Source organism: Falco naumanni, chromosome Z (genome assembly GCF_017639655.2).
Source record: "Falco naumanni isolate bFalNau1 chromosome Z, bFalNau1.pat, whole genome shotgun sequence".
In the NCBI taxonomy this organism is placed as follows: Eukaryota; Metazoa; Chordata; class Aves; order Falconiformes; family Falconidae; genus Falco; species Falco naumanni.
In genome coordinates, this window is record NC_054080.1 from 19,891,895 (window position 1) to 19,909,510 (window position 17,616).

Below are 17,616 nucleotides of genomic sequence, written 5' to 3' on the forward strand. Positions count from 1 at the left end.
ACGGCCCGTGGAAAGGCTGCAGGTGAGTCCCTCCACCTGTGAAAATGCATGGACTACAAGCGGGCGTATTTGGGGCTACCGCCTCCTGGGAGGGCTACCGACCCCTGGGTCGCTCCAGCGAGGCGGGAGGAGGCGCGGCTGGCTCTGACAAGTTCTGAGCCCCCCTCCTTCAGCCCACGCGCCACATCGACCCCCGTGCCACCCAACCCAGGCAGCGTCTCCCAAGGCTGTTTGAGCAAGCACATTAAAGCCGTCACCGCGCCACGCCGCCCCGCTGCCCGTCCTACCGGCCGCCAGCACTGCCGGAAAGCCCGAGACCCCACGCCGGGCAACAGCCCCGCCGCCCCCCGCCTGCCCTGAGAAGCGGCACCGCCTCCGCCCCACCCCCCGCGGCCCGGGCCGGCCGCGCATGCGCAGGCAGCGCCGGTCCCTGTCGCCCCGCTCCCGTGGCGGCGCGTGCGGCAGGCGCGCATGTGCGACGCTCGTGCCGTAGCCCGGTGTGCGGCGGCGGCTCCGCCGGGGCGTGCTCTCGCGAGAGCAGGCGCGGCGGCAGGGGGCAGGCGGGCGACGCGGCCGGTGGAAGGAGGCGCTGCGCTCCGCGCCCCGCCCGCCCGGCGAGGCTCCGCCCCTCAGTATGTGTCACCACCTCCTCCGCCGCCCGCGGAACGAGCGGCGGCCCAGCGGTGGGGGCCGGCGGCCCGACTGCGCCCTTGTCGCCATGAACCTGCATCAGGTGCTGACGGGGGCCGTGAACCCCGGGGACAACTGCTTTTCCGTGGGGAACCTGCACGACCAGCCCTTCACGGTGAGGCCTCCGCCGGGGCCCGGGCGCCTCCGCCGGGGCCGCGCCTCTAGCGCCGCGCTCCCTCGGCGCCGACAGCGGCTGTGTCAGGCGCGGCGGCGGCTGCCGGCCCGTGGAGCGGGGCGGCTCGCCCCCAGTGACGGCAGCGGCCGGCAGCGGCAGCGCCCGCCGCCGAGGGAGGGCTTCCCCAAGGGCCTGCAGCACACCTGCCCGCCACCAGCCCGCCGCCGGCGGCGGGGCAGGCGCGCAAAACTTTGCCGGCGCGGCGGCGGCGGCTGCCGAGCTGAGGGGCGCGGGCAGCGCCGGGGGGCGGGGCGGGGGGCGCGGGGCGGGCGCGCACACACATGCCGCTCCGGCGGCGCTGGCTGACGCGGGAACATGGTGGCTTGGCGGAGAGGTTACATAAACGCAGCCGGTACGTGCGCCGTTCTGTGGCGGGGGGTTCTGGCGCTCGGTGTCAGGCGGGTGGTAGTTGGAACCCTCACTGGTCACAGCTGAAGCAGATCTTGAAACACGGTGCCCCAGCGTTGAGGTTCTAAAACCATTTTCGAACTGCCCGTCGATGTTTATGCTTGGCGTGGAGGAAGAGCACCCGCAGTATTTAGCGAACGTCAAAGCCCTTTATTAGTGTTTATTTTCTTCCCTTTCACTTCTGTTTTGTAAACCGACTTCTGTTGTGTTTTTCATCCCACCCTCCCTCCGAAGTATACCTTTCCCACCTTCCGTTTTGGGCTGAAGAGGACTGAAATAAAACACAGCAAAGTTTATCGGTGCACTACATCTAAGTATTTTTAACCTTACTTTTTACGGCTGCCCCTAATTGTTGCATAGTGTGGTTTTGGGTTTGTAGGGGAACGACAGACAGAAGTGCAAGAATTCAGAAGCTTACCTTTTCCTGTCCTGTCTGGTGTACTCGGTTAAATCCAGCTGGGTCCTTGCAGCTTTGCTCTGCGGAGCGGTGCAGTGTGAGCGCGGGGAAGGTGAGGTAGGGTCAGCGCTCGGGGCAGGGCACTCGAGAGCTGCTTTCCCAGAGTTAGGCTGTCTTTGCAACGTCTGTTTATCTGCAGCCTTGTCGGGTGATGTGCTTGCTTCCGAAAGATGAATGCTGTAAATAAGTTTGTGTTGGAAGATTTCTGCAGCAGCTGGGACTTCAAATTCCAGCTGTGGCCAACTTCTTGATTTTGCATATCCAGAAATGTTAAAGACCCATCACTGTTGGGAAACCATTTAGTAAGCGACGAGGAGATGGGCTTTGCAGTGAAGTACTAGTAAGCTCTCAAAGTATGTTCTTGTTAGGTCTCCCATTTTGATACAATTCTTTTTCAAGGGAAATTGAAGTGTCCTCTCTCTCTGTTATGGCATAACTTTTTATCAAAGGTGTTAAAGAGGTCCCCAATGGATAAGAAGAGTCTCTATTTGAAGAGAAAGGGCCTGCAGTTCTCAGAAACAGTTGCTGTGGTCTCTTTTTTTACAAGCCCTATTTTGACATAAATATAGTAACAATGTTTCATATAGACACATTCATCATCCTTTGTCCTTTTCCCGAGAAGGTCATTAATAGATTTCTTTTCCTCAGCTTTAAAACCACTAACAAAAATATCCTTAACTGCTTCAGGTTTTTTTGAATGTTGCTGTTACTCATTTTATAATGCTGAGCTCATGAGATGGCTCAGAAGGATTAAGAAGTGAAATATACTGAAGCTAACTTCTGCCTTTTTGGAAATAAATGGTGAGCTTAATCTTTAGAAGATCTGACAAGAAAAATGGACTGTTGTTTCCTCATATCTGAAGTTAGGATGTAAGCATTAATACTGTTGAATGATATGTTTGAAATGGAGAAAAAAAATGTCTCGGCAAACACCTATGCTTCCAGTTTTTGTAGCTGAGAACTCGTAGGAAGTTGGCATTTCAGGGTTATGTACTGTACAGGTAGGATGAGTTAGCTTTGTCTGACAAGAACTTGATCTGTAATATCTTGATATTTTTGGATACTGTATGATTCACAATATTGTCTGATACGCTGTACTGGATATTTAAGGGGAAAAGTTTAAAAATATTACCATTTTAGGCCAGAAATAACAAGTGCTATTGTTATAAAGTGTTCCTAAGTGCTGAAAAATTAGAAGCAAAACTAATAAAAAGTGTGCATACCCACTAAACTGGTATGCATCTTCTGAGTTTGTGAAGTTCTGGTTTAAGGTGGTATTTGAGATACTTGTCCTAATGGCATGCAGGTTTGTTGTTCGGGCCTTCTTTTTTGTATGATGTGAAGTGTCAAGTGGAGCATGAGCCTCCTTGAAGGGAGCACTGATGAAGAGGGTTTGGCATACCTTTTATTTATATATAGGAAAAGGCTCATAACCATCAAGACATCATAAGAAGCATGCCTGTTTATCTGCTGAGAGCAGGCTTTAGTAACGTATGGCACACTAAATGAGTGAGAACTCAGCCCTCAAAAGTCACACTTCAACTGTTTACTCTGTGTGCTTCTCCTGAAATAGATATTTTTTTTTTTATTTTCCCTGTACTTGTTCACAGGGGAATACATCCTTTGCTTTCTCATGTTGGTTTTCTGCTCAAATATTCCAGATCTGAAAACATTTGTTTAGTAAGTTTATGGAGTTCATCACATGGGATACTACTGTACTAGTTATTACTTAAGTTGTATTTAAGGTATTGGGTAACCAGCACTGATACCACTTTTGTGATTGCTTCGCTTTGTGCATTTTTGTTTATTCAGTTCTGCTTTTGTCATATAATATTTTTTCTTTTTGTTTGTTTTTTTTCCCAAAGTATCAGAAGGGGGTGGGGGTGGTGGAAATCACTGTAAGCAATAGCGACTTTACAACCACAAGTCCCAAGACTGGTAATGGAAGTGACAAAAGAGTGATTTGATTGTTTGTAGGGGTAAAAATTTGGAAAACAAATATAAATTGCATGGTTTATTTCAGTGCAACCAGAATATTTTCTGTGCAGACTACCTCTCTGTGTGTGATCAAACTCATCCTGGACTTTGTATGATTGATAAAACTGTGAAGTTCAAATGTTAAGTTGAAAAGCACTTGCAAAATGTGGTTTTTGGATAGCTTGGTCAAATTTTCCAAAGTTTGTGGGTTGTGATACAAAGATTTCCAGCTTAGTAAAATTTTTTTTTGATAAATAAAAATAGATTCTGTGGCTCAGTAAAATTACTTGTCTGTTTAGAAAATATTTAACATTTTCTTTATAGAAGATATATATATATATATAGAACTCCATGCAAATCTATAGTCAAGAAAATAAACTTAAGAGTCACTTAACTCAAGAAGTTACACTATTTATACCTGCTTCTTGGGAAAAAGGGAAGGAAACCTTTTTGATACTTCATCCCTCATGTTCTATTAACCTATTCTGATCTTAAGAAATGGATTTAACTGAATAACATCAAGAACAATAAAGGTAAAACCTCTTTACACTTCAATGAAAAATGCAGTTTGTGAAACTCAAATGCAAGTGCGAGACTGACCAGTTTGCCACTTGCAGGAGTAGATTAGTTCCAGTACTTTTGATAGATTAGAAAGTTGTTGTTTTTCCAAACACGAGGAAAGCATGATTTAAGTGTTTCTTAAAATTATATAATCTTCTCGATTAAATTTTTTTTTTTTAAATAAGCTGTTTACATGTAATACATGGATTGGTGTAAGTTTTGACACAAGGGGGTGGGGAGAGACCATGCTAAAAAAAATAGTGCAAGTTTATATCTGCATGGGTGAGATTTTTTTTTGTAATAGAGCAATTCAGTGAGGTACCATGTGTTTCATGGGGACTGTACTTTTTCATTTTGACCGCTCCGTGCAAAGGAGAAAAGTACAGATATTATTGGAGCATCACCTGCTTGACAGATATATTTGCCTTTCTGTTTTCTCTTTTCATAAGAATGATCTTTGTTGTACATTTTTTTTTAGAAGAGGAACTGATGAGGAGATGGGGGAAACAATAAGAGAAGTGAGACACAAGTAGATACTCTTCTCCTGCCTGTGCCTATTTGTGTTGCGTATAAGCAGTATTTAGTCCTTGCAGACTGAGAATGTATTGTTTATGTGCTCAGTCCAGTGGAAGAAACAGGTACCTGATGTAATTTGTAAAGATGAATTTTTCTGTATTTTTTGCGAATAAGTTTTTGTTCATAGTTTACAATGCTTTTCTTTGGACTAGGTGTTTTTTTTTTTTTTTTTTTTAACTGGGAAATGAATTTTCCCTGAGGTGTAATGGTTGTAAAGGTCGTAAAAACAGCTATTGTAAACTTCCACTTTGAAACATTTGATAGAATTATTATTCAGCTGTTACAGAATTTAGAGAAAATATTTTTAATCTTTCAATTTGATTGTGATCCCTGGCACCCTGACCTTTGGGACTTGCTTAATTTCATTTGCAAGGGACAAAAGAACCCTTGAGATCCATCAGTGATAAAAATGGCCTTGATGTGGCTTGAGAATTACTTCCAATACAGTAAATGAATCAGTGGCAAAACAAAAAAAGCAAAGTTAAATGTGGGTTCTTGTACCACTGAGCTTCCAGTGTAGCTATAGCACGGAGAGAACATTTCCAAGTTAGTTACTATGAACTGTTAAATGCAGTCCTTGATCTGCTTCAGCTAGTGGTTCTGTATGCCCTTGGGTCCAGGGCAGAGTTCTGCCTTGAATTTCTGGTCTGTGTGCTCATCCTGTATATATTTGTGTGTGTGTTTATATATGTATTACTTTATAAATGCGTATGTGTGCATACACATACTACTGCATTCATCTGTGGATAATAGCTGGCCATTTGGTAGGTGTACTTATGCCCTTCATGTAAGAGATGTAGGTAAATAAACTGCAAGTTGTACAAGGTAATGCATCAGTCCTTACTTAACTGTAACAGAAACTATAGGAAAAAATTTATATGTATGTACATGGAAGTATATAGAGAGGGTCAAGTGTAAGGGAAAGAATTGCTTTAGAGGTGCTATACTATGTAAGAGGTCAAGACTTCTGCTCATTTGCTTTTCTTCTGTTGAGAGTAGAGCAATTTGCCAGTACCATTCTGTTTAAGAGTTGTGTATATCTTGAGAAAGAAATTAGAATAGTTCATATAATTGTCTATACTAATTTCTGTTGAAACTAACATGCTTTTAAAGCAGTATTATTGTGAAAAATCTTTTCCAAATAAATATGATTTTTAGAAATAAGATCTGACATCCGACTAAAAGAATTGGGTAGAAATTGTGTGGAAAAAACCCCATGCAAAGTCACATTTATTTTCACAGGTCTGAAACATCTTTCACTTCCTAATTTCAGGCTTGTTTTGCTATGTCACCAGCTAGTGAAATCCATGCTCTTGCAGCTTGAACTAGTTCTGTCTTGTTTATTTGTGTAACAGAAGAACAAAACATTGTTTAATAAACATTCCAAGAACATGATAACGTCAATATTATCTGCTTGTCCCATTGTGCAAAGACAACTTTCTTGTGAATATTCTAGGACATTCATAAGGTGAAAGGCTTTTATGGCTTGCCAAAATCAGCCTTAGAGGCTCTGGTTGCTTTAAAAGGCATCTTGAGGTTGTTTTTTTTTAAATTTTAATATAATATTTATTTAGGAATTCTTTCCCAGTGGAACTGCATGGCACCATCTTGTGCCCCCCCTTCTTGTCCCCCTGCAAGGGCCAGGTAATGCAGAGACAAGTGTATAGATACGAGAAATACTTATTCTCTGAAATTGCTTCTTGCCCTACACATAATAGAACACTTGAATTACCTTTTTTCCTAGTTTCCATAGCTTATAAAAATGCAATCTCAATAGCTTCTATCAAAATGAAAACTAATTACATATGAACTATTGTTGACAAGTCTTGCAGTATAAAGCAGGTAAAGTTGACTGGTAGGCAGAATTCATTTTTGTTATACCTGAGAGACTGTTAGGGTATAGAAAGTCTCTCTTACTCCTGAGTACTGACTTCCATTTTACTGTGCTAAAATAACTCATATGAATTTCTCAGGTGAAAAAAAGTAAGTGTAAAATTAGTCCAGCAGTAAGCTCTTTTAGAGAATTGTCTTTATAGGATACTGCTACTTAGAAACCTCATTCAGAGCAGGAGGCTGGGTTGCAGTGAGCCTCTGCGAGAATCTGACTTCTCTGCACAGAGACAGCCTAATGGGGATGCAGCGGGGACAGCAAAGAACTGAAGGACGGACACCTTAGGAGGAGGGAAATGCTCAAACTTCCCTCCCAAAGTGTCTGGTCAGCGTGAGGTGTAATGGGATTTGGATGGTAGGCAACAGTAGAAAGGGAGCCTGTTGCAGCTTCATTTGCCAGACAGCTTAGTTACCTTCCCTTCAGACACTTGTTTTTCTTTGAATATATATAGCTTCCTTCCCCTCTGCATCCCTTGCCTTTTGTCTTTTGAATTTTTTCTCCTGCAGGCAAACATTGACTAAATGTCAAAAATAACCTCCAAGTCATCATCCTTCTGCTTAGCTGCAGTTATATTTGGAAGCTCTTTGAAAATGGTTTTGGTGTTTTGGTTGTGGGTTGGGTTTTTTTTTTTCCTTCTTTCTACCTCTTTGGGGTCACATCAGCTCTACGGGCTTAGGAGCAAGTCAGTGGTTCTGCAGCTTATTGGGGATTGAGAAGTCAAAGTGACCAAGTATGATATAATCCATCTTAATAGATTGATGTCAGAAGTGATTCTTTTTTTTCTGAATGTCAGTTTCTTCAGGTGATGTGGAGAATTACAAGAATGTAAGGATGGAATGAATGACTGTATCTTTCTTCCAAGTGTAAGATTTTAAAAGGGCACTCCTCTTACTCCCATCCTGGTCTGGATTCTTACAAGTGCAGTTACAATTACTTGTTAGAACTGAGAACTGCTAGGATGAGAAGATACTCCCCAGTTTTTCTTCAGAAGGTTCACCTGGATTTCACAAACTTATTTTTCAACACACAGCATATGAACTTGGGCAAGAAATGAGTATTAAAAATAATACTCAGGTTTAATTATAGCAAAAAGGAGGAGGAACTACAGCTCTTAGGCATGAGCTTATATTCGTAAAGGGTATGTTTTCAGGAAATGGCTAGTTACTGCTGTTTCTACAAGCACAGCCTGGTCTAGCAGGAGATAGCCTGAATTCTGATACTATTACTGTTAAGTCCCTGTTCCTGATACATTGATGAATATACCAGTTCCTAAAGACTCCAATGTGTAGTGTTTGGTTGTTACTTTAGAGTTCTTTCAGTACAAAATGCCAAGTGTACTTGGGACTTTTTGTATATGTTGAAACTGGTAAAGTTCTTGATTCATTTCGAATGCTTAGTTTATGAACTTCAGGATTGCTGCTAGTAGAATGTGGTACTATATATGCTAGTTCTTGCTCACCATGATGGAAATATGGCAGTGTTGTGGTGCTACGTGATCTCAGGCGTGCCTCTGAAGCCAGAAATGGAGAGAACCAGATGCGAGAAATCTAAGTCTGTAAAGTGCTGATGAGGCCTTGAGGGGCATAGAAAAGAGCAGGTGGGCTTTGTGCAGTCTTTGACTCTTCAGTCTTCTAAAAACATTTTTAATAAAACCATGTTATGTCTTTAAAGTGAAGCACTTTCCCCACTCCCATCCCCCCTTTAAAGTTGCCTCCATATAGAACACTAAATTCAACAAAATAGCTTTGGGAAAATTGTGTAAACTGTATATATGGTACTTCTGAATAACTTTTACCTGGTGGACCAAGGACATTAATCAGTAAGTCACCAGGTGAGATGGTTTTCAGCTAGAGAAAGAAGTGTTCTGTGAGGAACAGGCCAAAAGTTCATGTCATTGCAATATCAAAGTAATCACTTTAACATTTGAACAAAGTACTACTCATTCCAAAAGAGGAGATTGAGTTTTAAATGAGACTGCTTTGGAGCTGGTGGTTTAATATGTCAATTTGTACTAAATGCTGCTCTTTTGACAGGAGGAATTACACTGCTTGAACCTCTTCTTGAAGCTGAAAAGGTGACAGGACAGGAAGGGGCTCAAAAACCTGACCGATAATAAATGATCATAAATAAGTATATGGTTATATTTACTTTGCAGAGGCATTATAGACAGCATTTTCAATTATCAGGTTGTTTTAAGAGTGGCTGGTGCTCTGCTGGTTGGAAGGTAGTAACCGGATATTGGCTGAGAACGATGATAGCAGTCTTCTTGGTAAATTGTTTAGTGAAGTATTACTGAACTCTGTGGGGAAGACTGTATTTGGTTGGAAATCTCTGTATTTTTTTATTTATTTATTTTAATATATGTAATTGTATGGTAGTCTAAGTCAGGCTTGGTAAAATACGAAACGCCTGAAAACATATTCATTAGATTTTGAATTTTCACATCTAGCATTCAATTTTTATTTTTTCGAAGTCAAAAGTTTTTAGTTAATACACTAGAAATTAGTAGGGTTAGTTCTAAGGCACAATCATTTATGTTAGTATACAGAAACCTTCTGTCGGCAGTCTTTTTAAGACTGTTCTGCTCTTGAATCTTTTGGCCAACTTAAAATGACACTTTTTGGCCTTTTATAGTTCTCTCACTCTCTACCAGAGTACTGTTTTTTGTGCTCTTAATTTTGTTGCTGGCTTCCTGGCTCTAACTTTCTAATGGATGTGGATTCCCTATTCTAGGACTTCCCTCCTTGAGTACTATATTCTGTATGCTTGTTGGATCATTCTGCTCATTGTTGTTTCTGCAAGTTTCACCAGTGTTTAATCTTACTCTCCATTTTAATCTTTGCTCAATTTCTAACAAAACTTGGTAAAGACAGAAAGAAATTTTGTCTCAGATATTGCAGTCGTCAACCAGCTGGCTCTGTGAATGTGTTACATGTATCAAATTAAGTAGTGACAATATGAATTTGAGAGAATAAAACTAGTCCATGGAGTGCAAATAACAGACTCAACTAGTCTGAAAGCAGTTTTGTTTTTCTATAACTGAGCTTCAATATGTCACCTGTTTGAATTTTTCATTTTCTGCGTTCCTTATTAAATGCTTTGTACCATTTAGGTCCTCAATTCTATTCCCCCTTTCCAAAAATTTATTTTTAAATGCCTCTGTCTCAAATCTAGGGAAGTATATTACTTTGTCCTAGTTTGTGTAAGCTTTGTTCTTCATGCTTTTTCTTTTCTCTTAGATGTTTTCATAACTCCATCTTTTTTGCCTCTTCTATGTTGAACCACTGTTGCTTGTTACATGGGTGTTGTGATGCACTTGTAAGCATGGAGAAGAGTAATTTGCCACCTTTGCTACTTGATTTTAATTGTAGACATCTATTTGATCTCTGCAAATACGTGTGTACTTGTAGTGCTATTCATGGATAGGATGTATGGACTACTGTACTGTTTTGTACTTCACTGATATGCTGTAAGTAGATACATCTACTTAATTCTTGTTTCTTTTTTCTTTTTTAGGCATATGCATCGGGATGTGATATTGTCGTACTGGGGACTGACTTTGAAAGATTACAGATAATCCCTGGAGCAAAACATGGAAACATTCAAGTGGGATGTGTGGACTGTTCAATGCAACAGGGGAAGGTATTTAGAACAGTGTTTCTAATGTTCTAGCAATGTCATGTTAAGCACCTTCTCAAGATAGTGGGTACTTGCAAGTGAAGGCAAGTACGCAGGAGTGAATAGTAAAATGGTTGATTGTTTAATGTCTATTTGTGGTAAGCAGCACAGTGAATGTGATATAATAACAGTAGATACCAGATTTTAGAAGATAATGTGGGGCTGCACAGGAAGGTATAAATATGCACATGGCTGCATAGATGAGATATTTGAAAGATGAGTAAGGAAGCAAAGGTAATTTATTCACTATGGCTTCACACTACTGGGCATGTGGTCGACATCCTTTGTCATGGTAGTGGCTGGCAGCAGATGAATGCTTCCACAAAAATCACTTTCAGGTCATCCAGAAAAATTGCATCCCTTTCAAGCAACTCATAAAGGCTTAAAATTGCTCTTGGACAGGGTTTTGTTTTCTTGAATTCTTAGCTTTTCTTTTTCTTATGTAGGTGGACTGGATCAGAAATGTTGTAGTTTAGACATTGTTAGGTTTCAAGTGCTTTTTACAGAGATCTGTCTTAATTGGTCTCTCAAGAAATAACCAGGTAACTATCCATTGGGATGTCATAGTGTGATTAAGCTATTCACCAGCTGAGTGGGAGCTCTGTCTGGGTACATTCTGGGAAACAGAAAAGGTTTTTTCTACTTTCTTTAAGCCTGTGGTACTGAGAAGATAGTGTAAAACTTCTGCATATCACTACAAGCCTTATAAGTTGTTGAGAGCTTTGGTTAGATTCTGGTGTCCATTTTGAGACAAGACCTCTGTATGGAAGCCAGTTCATGTTTACATGTGAAGTCTATGATGATGATTCCCAGCCACTCTCTGTTCCTGCTTTTTAATGTTCAAGTGATGAACTCATTGTAATGGTAGTGAAGGAACATAAATGAAAACGAGGGAATGTTCTTCTCTGTCTCTGGTACCTTGCAGCTGTAAATACTGCATGTGTTTCTCCATTGACTACTGTTACATAGAAAGGTTTTTTTTAGTTCATTGGCCTTATATTAACAGATGGTGAAATACAAATGCAGGTCACATATCACAGTCAGTCTTGCAGAATTTTTCTGCAGATATGTGAGGTTATCTTGACTGCACAATACCAGTTCTGTTTGCATCTAAATGACAGACTGTCCTTGAATTGTACATTAACACATACGAATATTATCAAACTATCAAACTTACAAAGCTTTAGAATTTTTTCATTTCTTGAGTGGACCTGTGTGGTCATTTTGATTCTGCAAGTTGATACTGTTTGCTGTTAGCAATTAGACTAGATGCATTTGCAGAGCGCTGAAATACTGAGTTACAAATGGCTAGGAATCTACTTATTGACCAGACTGATCAATACATTTCCAGTTCACTGTTGCAAGGATACAATTTCTTCTTACATATCTTCATCAGTATTGACACACAGATTACTCTCCCGTTTACCTTCAGATTATTCTTTGTTGTCTAAAATCTGTAAGAAGCAGAATGCAAATAATGCAGCTTATTTAGGTTGCAATTTTGAACCTTTCTGAGAAGCATCCAGTTATAATTGGTAGTATACAAATTACGTACCTTTTAAATCTTTTACTTTATGGAGAGCTGCTATCAAGCATGTTCTCCATAATAGCTGGCCTTTACTGTCTTTGAAGGATCTCCGTTATTGTTGCTTTGGATGACAGAATTGGTTTGTAAAAGAGTTATTTCTAGTTATGAAAGTAATGAGTTGAAATTTTTCTCCCCTCTTGCGCCCTAAATCTGATTCTAGTTTATTGGGAAGCTAGTGCCTTGTGAAGCTTCTTTGAAGTAGCAACAGCTTAGGAGTTCATTTGACCCACCCTCTCCCTTGGCTTTGAAGGGCGAGGGAACATGACACCATCTTTTCCTCTTTCTATTATGGGTTTTGAGATAAATTTAATTCTCTGTCTCCAAGGATGAGGTAAGGGGGAAGAAATGGGTAAGAATTACTAAACATCCCAAGTAATTATGTATGTGTATATTTACATGTGTTCGTTGCATATGTATATAAACTTTCCAAAGAAGTCTCCCATAGATTTGCAAGGACTAGTTTCACAAACAGGACAATTGAATTTTAGGCCACTGAATGCAGTCTCTTGCCTCTGGTTGTGGGCAAGTTGATAATCAGCAATCTGTTTGTAAGTGGGTACAGTGCTTCATCTTACTCCACATGATGTAAGCTACAAGCCTCTTTCCACTTTCTCTACTGAATGTAAAAATTAAGACCAAAACATCTAGTGATAACCTGACAAAACTTTTGTTTTCATGGTTTGGCTCGTACAAATATCTGACAGGATACAAGAGGATGGTTCTAGCTTCAGATCGTTTGAAATGTTTAATCAAAGTTGTTTACATAATGGCCGGTGACTGCAGTGTTACAGTGTATATGAAGTGTTCTCTTTATGGAACAAATATTTTACTGATTTCAAAGAAAATTGTACTTAGTTTACATGCTAATAGGTTACCTGTAGAAAATTGGTAAGTAAAACCAGTAAGCTTGTTAAGTAAGGTATTTTTAAATAAGACCTTTTTTTTTTCGTAAGTAAACCTACTAATTATACAAAAGCTGTTTTGAATCCAGTGTTTATAATTTCATGAACTGTAGTATGGTGTGGTTTTTCGTTTGTGTTTTAGGAGGCAGTCTGTGCTTTCTTTTCAAAGGAACTGTCATTTTCTTTTCTGCTGTTTGGTGGTGAGCGTAGTGAGTGATAACGTAACTTGGTACAAGTTACAGACCTGATGAAAAAAATGTTGAGGGCTTCTGTGCAGTACAGAGACCTGGTGGGAAAAAATGTAAATGTATCAAGAGCCTATTTGAATTATACTAAAACTTCATAAAATAAGAACCTGATGCTGCCAATTATATTTGTACTTGGAACAAAGCAGTGAGGGTAAACAAAGTTGTTGCCCCAGGGACTGATGCTTTTATTTTTACATAGTGATGCATGAGTTATGGAAACATTGAATGGTTTAGATTGGAAGGGACCCTTAAAAATGACCTAGTTCAACATTGGTCACTATATCACATTACTCAAAGCCCCATCCAGCCTGACCATGAATATTTCCATCGATGAGGCATCTACAGCCTCTGCGGGCAACCTGTTCCAGTGTCTCACCATCCTCATTGTAAAAAATTTCTTCGTTGTATCTAATATATAGATATATCTAATATATCTATCCTCCTTTAGTTTACAATCATTGCCCTTTGTCCTGTCACTGCAGGCCCTGGTAAAATGCCTTTCTCCATCTGCAATAAGGTCTCCCCAGAGCCTTCTTCAGGATGAACAACCCCAGCCCTCAGACTTTCTTCATAGTGGAAGTGTTCCATTCCTGTGACCATTTTTATGGCCCTCCTCTGGGCATGCTTTAAATATGCATGTGTCTTTTGGTGCTGGGGGCCCAAGCTGAATGTAGTGCTGCAGGTGGGGTCTCACTAGAGCAGGAGAATCACCTCCCTTGACCTGCTGGTCATGCTTCTTTTGATGCACACCAGGATGTGGTTGGCTTTCTGGGCTGACTCTACATTGCTAGCTCATAAGCCTACCGTCGTCCCTGAGTATTTCTTAGCAGTGCTGCTCTCAACCCATTCACCCCCCAGTCTGTATTGATCCTGGGTATGTGCAGAACCTTGCACTTGTCTTTGTTGAACTTCATGAGGTTCAGGTGGGCCCACTCCTCAAGCCTGTGAAGGTCCCTCTGGGTGGTATCCCTTCTCTCAAGCAAATCAGCAGCACTACTCATCTTGGTGTCGTGTAGACTTGCTGAGGGCATACTTACTACCAGTCTATCACTAGGAATGACTATAACCTCTGTTTTACAATTTAATAAGACTTCTCTGCACATCTCATTTTTAACAGGACTTGGGACTGCAATAGACATTTGGCTGGTGTCTGGGTGATTTTTGTGGTAGTTTGGGAAGTTCTTCATCACAAATTTGAATTATTCTTTTTGGTTGCATGCTGCTCGGTGAGAACTAGTCTGAGTGGCTGTATCATTGTGGAAGCCTGTGGAAACTTTGAGGGGGTAGCAGTTGCTCTGGATGCTTTAGCATTTTGGCATGCTAATGCTACTTTGTCTTAAAAACCCACTAATCAATAAAAAAATGAAAGAACTGTCCACACTTGGAAAAAAGGAAAAATCTGATCAATATGAATTTATGTAAACTATTGCTTTGGGGTGTGGAATAGAATTATGAGAATAAAAGAGTAAGTGAGGTAGTTAAAGAGAATTTGAGAGGGCAAATATTAGACTAAGATGTAAGGATAAAGTTTCTTCAGGCACTTTGCAACTGTGACAAAATTATTCTTGGCATTTTTGGGTCAGGCTGATGTGTAGGCTTGTTAGTGTGATAGAAAGTTATTTAACTATCTGTTCTTTTTAATGCAGAGAGCTTTGAAGCTACAGATGTGGGTTTTAGGATCTTTATGCTTCTGTACATTAGTACATCTGTAATTTATGGAACTGTAAATAATAACTTAGGTATGACAGTTTAGTGCTTTTATTTTGTTAAAGCTGTTGTGGCTGATACTGAAATAAAAATGTATTTTATAAAGTGACTCTGACTTTCTTTAATGTTAAAGGAAAACTTCTAAGCCAGAACTTCACAGAACTAGGAAATTGACTATTACAGCATATCAAAACTGTAAATGTGCTGCTCCTTCTAGGGTTGAGCTTCCCTTCAGAATGCAGGTTGTCCATTATGCATGACCTATGCAAACTCCTTCATTTTTTATAAATCCTTATTTCAGAGTAGCTTTAGGCAACACTGCCTTGTGAATGCTGTTTTCAGGCTCTCTGCCTCAGGTCTTTAACATACATTTGTCGTCTTTTGGCTCTTCCTAGCAAGTCTTTTAAGCTTGCTTTTATATAGATATCTTGAGGTAAAATACTCTTAATTTTGTCTTAATGCAGGTTTGGGGTGGCTGATACCACTGATGGAATAAAACTTTGGATTATTAATTAAAGCTGACCGTACTGTAACTTTTTTGAAAGTATTTGATGTTAGCGTTTAGTAGTGTTTCTGGTTTGCAGTTCTTTGCACTGGGTGTTCAGCTTGTGTAGCTCAAGTCTTCTGAATTAAGTTTTTATAATGTATCGTGTTCTCATGCCAGGGAAGCCCACAAAAGTACCCTGAACTGGTTCCATTTTTGAGGATGTGAACTCTGTAGACTCCTTGAGTGTTTACCTAATTTGATGTGGAAAGAATATTGATAATAGATCTGATTTAAAAACAAAAAAAAGCTCATGCCCACCTGTACTCTCAGTAGTTCATCAGGACTAATGTGTAAATAAAGAACTATATTTCTGTTACTGTCAACGCTTGCTTCATGATTTTTGCTAGATGTCATTTTTCTGTTATTGAAAGGGGATGTGGGTGTGAGTTTCAAATTTATCTATAAAGAGGATTAAAAGTAAGATCAATAATTTGCATTTTATTCTTGTTTGTTCTATAGCTTGTTTCTTCTCTGTGTGTTTACATACATATAAATTTCTTTAGATTGCAGCTTCTTATGGAAAGGTGATTTCTATCTTTGAGCCAGTTAGCCTCTTGAAGCAGAACAGCAGTCATAGTCATTGTAATGTAAGTAATTCATCACTCCTTAATTCACTTACCCAGTTATAAAGCCTGATTAATTTTTTGGTGTCTTTAAAGTTGAAGGGTTTTTTTTATGTCATCTTTTAATGCTAGAATAAAATTGAGGCATAAGATGGCCCTTGGGAAGTCAAAACGGTAGAAGGAGGGCAGGGACATGTTATTTGAAATGGTTTTACTATACTTCATATTACTGATTCATCTAACCCTACAATTCATAACTGAAATATTCCAGAACCCAAAAAGAGATGCAGACCTCCATTCTCCAAAGAGTATAGCCATTACAGTAGGAATTCCTTTTTAACCATCCTGTGTAGCCTTCATGTCCTGATGTGTTTTACAGTTTCATAAACCGAAGTTAAAACAGTAATTGTATGCTCTTGGTTAAATCTGTAATAGTTTCAGAAAAACTGTGAGTTTTTTAGAATATCTGACTGAATGCTTATACTTCAGTGTTATAATGGTGAATAAGAACAATATTTATTCTCTTGATAGCATAGCTTAGGTTCAGTGACAATGGATTAGTGAGTTAGTGTACAGAATCTTAATTTCTGGGTAATAATATTATTTAAAGCAAGTATTTAACCATGCTTCTTACATGGAGAGTATTACTTGTTTAATTAGAAGTGTTAGAGTCTAAAGTCAGTTTGATGATATGAGAGCTTTGACAGCAGTTGCTCAGGGAACTTCTGTCTCCCTTTTCAGGGGTTTGGTCTGTCCATTTGTATTAATAAATCAGATATATATGGCTGTGTAGTGGATTACCTTCTTTATACTAGCCAGCTTAGTCATATGGTTCCAGGTGTTAACTGCAAATGAATGGTATTTTATATATAAATTAAATAGCTGGCATTGAATATATGTATCGCTAAAAAATAATTAATACTACTGGAAAGCAGTGGAATAAAATAATGGTAAAATGGGACTTCCTATGCTTTTATGAACTTTTTAGAAGTACTACTGTCTTGTTTGGTTATTGGGGCTCTTGAATCCATCCTGAGTATTTTTCTGTACTGGTAAACAGTACACTTAGTTTGAAACTTTGAAGAAATAACTCTGTTACTTTGTTCTTGCAGTTAACTTCGATGCAATAATGTCTAGCATATTTAGGTTGCTGTAAGACTGACACTGTCTTCCCTTTACTGGAATGTTCAGGATCTTAAAAAAAAAAAAAAAAGTCAGCTGCAGAAATATTTCACTTAGATCCTTCTTAGATGCGGGTACTTCTTACTGTTTTCTACCAAACTTCTGAAGGGTTTAGTTGTCATATTTTAACTTTCATTTCTATTGGATTGATTTTTTTGAGTGAGGGATGATTACTTTAAAAAAAAGTCTTTGTGAATTAAGAAAAAAACCTCTTTGCCCTTAATATTATTTTCAGTAGTGATTTCAGTTCCTTTTATAACTCAAAGCATCAAAAATTTGCAGTCTCGTATGAGAACGTACCAGATGAATATTTTGTGAATTTAATCCTCAGCTTGTTAGAGTGAATGAAGTAGTAATGCTAGATCTGAAGGTAGTTGACACTGTTGTATATAAAAATAAAAAAGTAGTGTCAGGTATGTTATGCTGACCTTACTGAAAACCTTTAATTCAACAGTGCTACTGGTAC

General features: G+C 39.7%; 1 protein-coding gene across 8 annotated transcripts in view; it reads left to right on the top strand.

The window, feature by feature from the left end:
• Positions 1-620: 620 nt before the first annotated feature.
• The window catches only part of DMXL1 (Dmx like 1), an 85,357-nt gene continuing 68,361 nt past the window's right edge, over positions 621-17,616 (top strand). For 4 of the 8 annotated variants that reach the window (XM_040580688.1, XM_040580680.1, XM_040580682.1 and 1 more), the window contains exons 1-3: positions 624-805; positions 10,252-10,377; positions 15,909-15,992. In XM_040580688.1, the coding sequence (XP_040436622.1) occupies positions 635-805; positions 10,252-10,377; positions 15,909-15,992 (381 nt within the window). In that variant the 5' untranslated portion in view covers positions 624-634. Of the gene's footprint in view, positions 806-1,157; positions 1,218-2,346; positions 2,532-10,251; positions 10,378-15,908; positions 15,993-17,616 lie in introns of those variants that run through there. The other 4 variants (XM_040580687.1, XM_040580686.1, XM_040580685.1 and 1 more) reach the window with 4 other exon arrangements.